The sequence below is a fragment of the Chenopodium album genome, chromosome 7, assembly GCF_948465745.1.
Source record: "Chenopodium album chromosome 7, dcCheAlbu1.1, whole genome shotgun sequence".
NCBI classification, from domain to species: Eukaryota; Viridiplantae; Streptophyta; class Magnoliopsida; order Caryophyllales; family Amaranthaceae; genus Chenopodium; species Chenopodium album.
In genome coordinates this window covers 49,504,777-49,513,041 of record NC_137840.1, presented here as the reverse complement: position 1 = coordinate 49,513,041, position 8,265 = coordinate 49,504,777, and the positions used below count along the sequence as shown (strand labels likewise).

General features: G+C 33.7%; 2 protein-coding genes across 2 annotated transcripts; both read left to right on the top strand.

Moving 5' to 3' along the window:
• The first annotated feature begins 3,836 nt into the window (after positions 1-3,836).
• Positions 3,837-4,694, top strand: LOC145640269 (uncharacterized). The gene is made up of 2 exons (XM_081691571.1): positions 3,837-4,026; positions 4,171-4,694. The coding sequence occupies exons 1-2, from the start codon at positions 3,837-3,839 to the stop codon at positions 4,692-4,694; spliced, it is 714 nt and encodes a 237-aa protein (XP_081547697.1).
• An 11-nt stretch (positions 4,695-4,705) lies between these two features.
• LOC145640268 (uncharacterized) lies at positions 4,706-5,575 on the top strand. Its single transcript, XM_081691569.1, has 2 exons — positions 4,706-5,167; positions 5,366-5,575. Exons 1-2 carry the CDS (start codon positions 4,706-4,708, stop codon positions 5,573-5,575), a joined length of 672 nt encoding a protein of 223 aa, XP_081547695.1.
• Positions 5,576-8,265: the final 2,690 nt, after the last annotated feature.

Below are 8,265 nucleotides of genomic sequence, written 5' to 3'. Positions count from 1 at the left end.
CTAATGCTAGTTTTGCAGGTATCGGCGTTACAAGATTGGTTTAGGATCGCAGAACGTTCTGAATCATTCTCCGTCCCTATCGAAACTTTGACTTTTGTTTTCGAAACTTACGTTTCTCCAAACTCAGTCAAAGTGGGGGCTTCTGTAGACACCCATTTGTGTCTCCCCAAAACCAAACCAAGTGATGAGTACCTTTCACGTCGAATCATAATCGAATGAAGCGAAAGTGTGGAAATGTTGCGGAAAGTTTTTATTTCTTTTCTCTTCTCTCTGTTTTTGAAAACTTATTTTAAGAAAACAGCCAATTCAGTTTGGTTGGTCCATGATATGGGTCCAATAGTAATGTAGTTGGATGGGGCTTGCAAAGACCTTTCCAACGATATATTATAAGCCCAATTCCGATGAATATTGAGGAAATTATGGCCAATTTACTAAACTGGGCCCGGTTTGAGCTTTATGTACGACCCAATGATCTCGGGGAGGGCCTAATATGATTTATCATTCCTAATGCAATTAGGAATGGTTTTAGTCTTCTAGATTCTTCTAGAAGGTTCTTTTCATTCCTATTTCAATTAGCATTGATAAATTGACTTTTGTTGACTTTTCAGAGTTTTAATCAAAATCAAATAGCATTTTCGAAGAAATTATATTATTTTATCCTCCGTACGGTAAACTTATCGGATTTTCGAAAACGCGTTGGTATCAGGCTTGGCGCCTAACCCCAGGCCTTGGCGCCTGGAACCAGGCCTGGCGCCTGGCGCTAGCCATTGGCGCCTGACGCTAGTGCTGGTGCCTGGCGCCAGCTAGCTAGGGTTGGCGCCAGCTCTGTTTTCTGAGCGTCAGACTATGTTTCGTTTAATTTATCTTTTTGGCTGATTTTCTTTATAAATATCGTATTAAGAACTCCGTTTTCATTCACCATTCATCATCAATTCTCATCTACATTCATTCATCACCTATTCTCTCTAATCATCATCCAATTCTCCTCATTCACAAGATCAACAATCAGTTTTAGTTAGCATTCATCTCTCTTAAAACATTCAATTCTTTCTTTGTTTCTTTTAAACTTTGTTTTTCATACAAAATTCCGCATTCGCAAGATCTAGAAACACCTAGCCATATTCGAAGTTGCCTTCGCCCTAGACGTGAAAGGTTTTAATTTATGAGGGTTTGGTCCCAAATCTCTCTTTCAATTATTTAATTTAATTGTTTTATTTATTATTTTCCTTGAAGTTACTAACGTGTGTATTTTGTTATTAGAAAGAGGTACGAGGCATCAAAGTAAGTACTTTAATGGTTTTAATTGTTTATGATGTAGAAATCATGTTTATATTGTTATTATGATATTCCTAGTATCATGTCTAGGGTAATTTTAGTATTAAATATGATTGTTATGATGCTTCCTACGTTCTTTCTAATATTTATGATTGTTAGTATCATGTTAGGGTTAAAGATTTGATTTTTATTGCTTAGTGACATGCTAGGGTTTGTTATTAATCTTGTTAGTATCATGCCTAGGATCTTGCTATTATTATGCTTTAATGTTAACATAAATATGATTATGTTTATAATTGTTATAATTTATGATGATTATGAATATTATTATTATTATTTTGATGATGATTATTTTATTTATAATTATTATTCATGATCATGATTATTATTATGTTGCTTGATGCTTATTATTTATTACTTGATCACACCTTTTATTGCATGTTTAAAGGGAATTTGCACTTGCAATCATGCTTAATAAGATAATTAATAATCTTGTTAGGTTTAATTTGATTATAATTTCAAGTGGTCGCCAATAATAGTTTATTTGTGCATTAAATTCAACCAACATAGATAAACAGGTTTAGGGTTAATCCTATTGATTGCATGTTAATCAAAAAGCGCACATGAATACGATCAGAATAAAGTAGAGGCCTATTATTAGGGCAGATTCAATCTCTTTTAGGTTGGATTTGTACCTTCATCCCCGAACCCTTATTTGGTTCATGACCTTATGGAGTTGACGATCTCTTGGATCGTTAAGGGGTGTAACCTTCATCCTATGAACGGTTTACAAGTTCCTAAAAAAAACTTGTTGGCGACTCTTTTGCTCTATCTTCTTCCCTTTTGGACGCCACCGTACTTTAGTGTATGATCACAGTGGGGTTCAAGCTAGTGGGATTTTAAAGGCTTGAAAATATTCCCTACATTATACATTGTGATTTCCATATGATGTGCACTATTCTACTTTGTAAATATTATTTACAGATCGAGGCGGACCCACCCAGGTGTCCTGGGTGGCACGTGCCCCCCTTTATTAAAAAATATATTATTGACTCTTAAAAAAAAAGAAATTGAATAGCGTGCCCCCACATCTTCCGTCAAAACATCCCATTAGACTACTAGTATTAGAGTAGTAAGTTTCCTTTATTTGAGGCTCTGACAATTGTGACTAAAAGTAAAACCAAAAATAATAAAAAAATCTTAAAAGTAAAATTAAAAAAAAAAAAAGAAAACTACTTTTCCTAGGATTCTACACGGCTACACCCAACCCCTAAACCCCTATAATCTAATATTTCCAATTTTTATACTTCCCAAAATTCAGCAATTGGTACAAATCCCCAACCAAACCCCAATCAGTGGTGAGTTATACCCCTATTTTTAGACTTCCCAAAATCCCCAACAACTAGTACAAATCCGCCTCTGACCCCAAAACAAGAATACGAGTAATTGCTTATTCAACAGTTATAACCTTTAGGTTTCGACGAAAGTGAAAATTGGTCGAATTCTTGTGTAATTTTGTATTGTTTCTTGTTTGTGGGTGTCACATCTAACAAATTAAGGTCAGTTACTTTCTTATTATCCTTTGTTATTATTTAATGGTCTAATTTTTGTCCTTGATTTGGTTGTTGAATGTTGATATTTTTAATAAATTTTATAATTGAAATTGATATGAATTATATAATATGTTGAATATTGCACATTAATAATTTGTTACGGTGGTACTTTATTAATATTAGTAAATTGTTAATTTGTTTGAGGGAATGATGGGATTATCAATTAATTGTAAATCTATACAAAATAATTGTATCTTGTTAAAGTAATTGTAAAAAAAATCTAATTATAATCATTAAAATTACAGTATGAAGAGAACAAAAACAAGAGATATTACAAGTTTTTTTTTCAAAAAAGAGTTCATAAAGAATTTGGTGCTACCTCTAGTCCTAATCCTCCCCAATCTAAAGCAAATCAACCTGATATTTCTCAACCAATTGATAATCCTCCATCTCAAGGAACTGAAAATAGCCCTCAAAATTTAGGAGGTGAAGCAGAAATTGGAGCTAGTTCAAATCCTAGGACTGAAGCTCCAAACGATGAAGAAAGATTAACTATGGTTGACGTTGTAAATCTTCCTCATGATCCAGGACTAAGAAAAAAGATAAATGAGTTTCACCCGGATGACAGGGATCTTGTTAGGAGAGCATATATTCAAAGAAAACTTTGCCAGCCTAAAGACTATGAATTTCCTCAAAGACCTTTTGGGCAGAAAATGCATCGTTTTAACCCTAATTGGTTTAAAAAGTATAAATCTTGGCTTGAGTATAGTTTTGAAAAGGGTGTAGCGTTTTGTTTTCCTTGGTATTTATTCAAGAATGAAAATTCACCGGGTGGAGATGCTTTTGTAAGGGGTGGATTTAGAGCTTGGAATAAAACGGATGCATATGATAAGCATATTGGAGGACATATGAGTGCCCACAATCAAGCTATGGGGAATTTAAATGCTTTTAAAAATCAGAAGGGTTCCATTACATCTAGTTTATATATCTAAGCAAACTGAGGATACTATGAGTAAGTATCGAAAGAGACTACAAGCTTCTATTAAGTGTTTGAGGTGGCTATTACTTCAAGGGTTACCCCAACGTGGTCATGATGAAAGCGAGTCTTCGTCGAATCGAGGTAATTTTTTAGAACTTCTGAAATTTCTTGCAACTGAAAATTTTGATGTTCGGCAAGTAGTTCTTGAAAATGCTCCGGGTAACTCTCAAATGACATCTCCTACTATTCAAAAAGACATCATTAATGCTTGTGCAAAAGAAACAACCAAAGCAATAATTGATGAATTGTGAAGTGATTTTTTTGCTATTCTTGCTGATGAGTCTGCTGATATATCTGATAAAGAACAAATGGCTCTTTGTTTGCGACACATAAATAAAAGAGGAGAGGTGACTGAGCGCTTTCTTGGTATTATCCATGTTGCCGATACCAAATCTCTGACACTAAAAGCTGCAATAGAATCTTTACTTATGGAGCATTCTCTCACTTTTTCTAGAGTTTGTGGTCAAGGTTATGATGGTGCCAGCAATATGCAAGGTGAAATTAACGGCCTTAAAACTTTAATTAAAAGTGAATCTGAATCTGCATATTTTGTTCATTGTTTTGCCCATCAACTCCAATTGACTCTTGTTGCCGTAGCTAAGAATAATGCTGATTGTGGGTGGCTATTTGTTGATGTGCTTGCACCATTATTAAATTTTGTGGGTGGTTCATCTAAGAGAAAAGAATTTCTTCGACAAAAACAGGCCGAACATGTTGTGGAGGCACTAACTTTGGGTGAACTTGAATTGGGAACTGGTTTAAATCAGGAGCGTAGCTTGAGTAGACCCGCGATACTCGTTGAGGTTCTCACTTTAGAACCATTTTGAATGTGCTTAATATGTATCCCATGATTCTTGAGTCACTTGATGACATTGGAGCTATTTCTGATCGTGTTGATAGGAATAAAGCTGAGTCACTTACTCACTTATTGATGACATTTGATTTTATCTTTGTGGCACATTTGATGAAGAGTATATTTTCTATTACATATGAGTTGAACATGGCATTACAAAAAAGTGATCAAGATATTATGAATGCAATGACAATGGTGGATGTAACTAAGAGACATTTACAAGAGTTACGAGATGATGGTTGGGATTCTCACATGGAAAAAGTAACCACATTTATGGTTAAGTATGACATTGAAATTCCTAACATGGAGGAAAAGTATGTTATCCCAGGGAGACGACAATTTTGTCGTGGTAGGCCACAAGTGACTAATCTTCACCATTTTCGAGTCGAAGTTTTTCTAAGTGTCATTGATCTACAATTGCAAGAACTTAATAATCGATTTGATGAGGTAAGTAAGGAATTACTTATATGCATGTCTTGCTTCAATCCCATTAACTAATTTTCTTCTTTTGACGTTAACAAATTGATTCGACTTGCTAAATTTTATCCCAATGAATTTTCGAGTGTTGAAATTTCTTTTATGGAAGATTCACTTAAAAATTTTATTGTGGATATAAAAAGTGATGAGAAATTTTTGAATTTGAAGAACCTTAATGAGCTTTCCATGAAACTTGTTGGGACACAAAAGAATGAAACTCATCCGGTAGTATACCTGCTTTTGAAGTTAGTGTTGCTTCTCCCTGTGGCGACATCAAGTGTTGAAAGAGCTTTTTCAGGAATGACTCAAATTAAAAGCAAATTGCGCAATAGCATGGGAGATCAGTTGTTGAATGATTGTTTGGTTACTAGTCTATAAAAAGATTTGTTTGTGAATGTAAGCATAGATGCTATCGTAAACCGATTCCAAAATATGAAAACTCGACGAGAACAATTGTAACTTTTTAAGTAGAACTTTGTTATGATCGAAATTTTTATTACATTATGAATTTACCTCTATGAATAGAAGTTTTTTTTAAAAAAAAAATTCGTCTATATCCTTTTATGTTGGTAGATATTGGTGCCCCTCTTTGTTGAAAATCCTAGATCCGCCACTGGTTATTTATGCATTAACTTTGCAAGATGCGCTTAGAGGCAAAGGTATGTGAATATGTGGAATGATTTATTTATTACTCACTCATGATTATGCAAGCAGGATGAGTAAAGGAAGAATTTAAGTCTTATAAGACGAAGTTAAGGTTTTGGGGTGCCTTATGCACTCAAGGTGTTTATACACCGAGGTAGTTAAAGGAATAAATAATAAATGTTGCTTGTCACTAATAAATCAAGAATTGAAATTGGAAAGTTGTTTTACTTAATTGAATTGATATTGGATTGATTGTATTGTTTTTATATGAGTCATCACCAAGTCTAAACCTGTAAATCACGTAAAGTGCAAGATGGATGAGCAATAAAACTCTGGATTGGTGCAATTCTGGAGTAATGACAATCAGGGGTTGGAGTACACGGGGTATTAGCCGTGTACTTTTATCGAGGCCGTCTGATCTACGAGTCTCCTATTTCAATTTTTTTTTTTAAAACTAGGATTTAGGTGAGATCTCATACTAACTGTGGTCACGGAGTCGCGCCCGTGGTCGTTGGATGTTTATTGATGTTTCCGAAAGGAGACATGGGGTTTTTCTTTTATTGATGTTCATAATAGAGCATGGGTTGGACAACCTTGTCTATTGTGTAATCTAATAAATAAAAATAATGATCTACCTATTATTAATTAATGGAGTCTTAGTAATATAAATAGTTGAGTCATGTGTCGAGTCTATAAAACTAATGATGCGTGATGATTGATTATTAGTAGCATGTTAGGGATCGGATTTCTTAATTTATTTTGCAGCTTGTATGTACTCAGCTTTGCTGATTGCGTGCTTTTGTGTGTGTCTTTCCTTGGTCATGGCCTTCGCCTTTCAATGACCCTGTGACGATCCAATTTTTACACTTGTAATATTGGGGAGCAGATTAACCACAGGTTCTTACATACACAGCATTCGCATCAGGGTTGTGGGATTATGAGTAGAGAGTTGGTTATTATTCACAGTTTATTTCTTTTCATAGGTTTGAATTTATTAAACTCTGGTTTTATTTATTTACTACTTTTGTGGGGTTTTGAATAAGGGCCTTAATGGTTCCAAGTTGTAAGATTTAATTTGGTTTTGGTTATTGGTTTTGAAACTTATTTATAATTGAGTTAGTTTTTCCGATGCTATTTTTAGATAAAGCCTTAATGTTTGAACACGTAGTGGTAGCACGCCAATAATTCTATTGGATTTTGTTCAGGGTATTTACAGGTTTAAACAGAGAATTATTGGGGTGTTACACCAATGATCATGTGGAGGGTCTAAAGGATAAATCCCATTCCTAAAATAATTAGGATAAATTAAAAGCTTCTATAAGTTACTAAAATATCTTAATTATCCTTTTTGAAAAGATAAGATCAAAGAGTTCGAAATTGAATAAAACTTCTCTTTTTGAAAGTCCTTGTTTTGTGCGAAATGGAATATGTTCTGATATTATTTTTGTGTATCATAATATTTATCCAAATCTTATATGGTTTGATAGATATTGAAATTATATTTCAAATGATATATTATAGTATTAATTCCGAGCGATAATGGAAAAAAATATGAAAGAAATACAAAACTCTATCCAAAACTGACACTCTTCCACTATTTCGGCCATATATTTTAATATAAAAGATTTTAATCTGATTTCAATTGGGTTGGAAATTAGACTTCTAGATCTTTTTAACGACATATTATATGAAGTATTTGGACTATTGGGTCAAAAGATATTATAAAAACAAAATTCACAAAAAATTGTCCCAGCGCCAAACGACAGCCTTGTCGCAAAACCGTGATCCCAGTCGTTTTGCGATAAACTCTGTCGCACGCGACAAATCTGCGACAGGAGCTAATTTTATTTTGATTCGAATTCTAACTCTTTTCAATTGTTTCTGGACTATTTTCTCCCCGTTTTAATCATTCACAATCACCAACAATCATCTAAATTCTATTCTTTCTCTCTAAAAAAGCTAGAAGCTTGTTCTTTCTCCCTTTTTCTAAACTTCCCCTTTTACAAAATTCCTCATTCACTAGTTCTAGACACACCTAGCCAAGCTGTAAGTTTCCTTTGCCCTAGACATGAAAGGTTGATAATTTCTGAGGGTTGGGTCCCAAATCCCTATTTCAATTATTTAATTTAATTGTTTGATTTAATATTTTCCTTGAAGTTACTAACATGTGTGTTTTGTTATTAGAAAGAGATACGAGGCATCCAAGTAAATAATTTAATTACTTTTGTTATTCTTTTGATATAGAAATCATGCTTTAATTATTTTAATTCCTAGTATCATGTTAGGATGCTGTTATTGCTTCCTAGTATCATGTTTAGGTTGCTTCCTATTCTTTCTAATATCTTGTTAGTATCATGCCTAGGATCTTGCTATCATTATTATGCTTTCATGATGATTGTGATTATTATGTTGCTTGATATTGC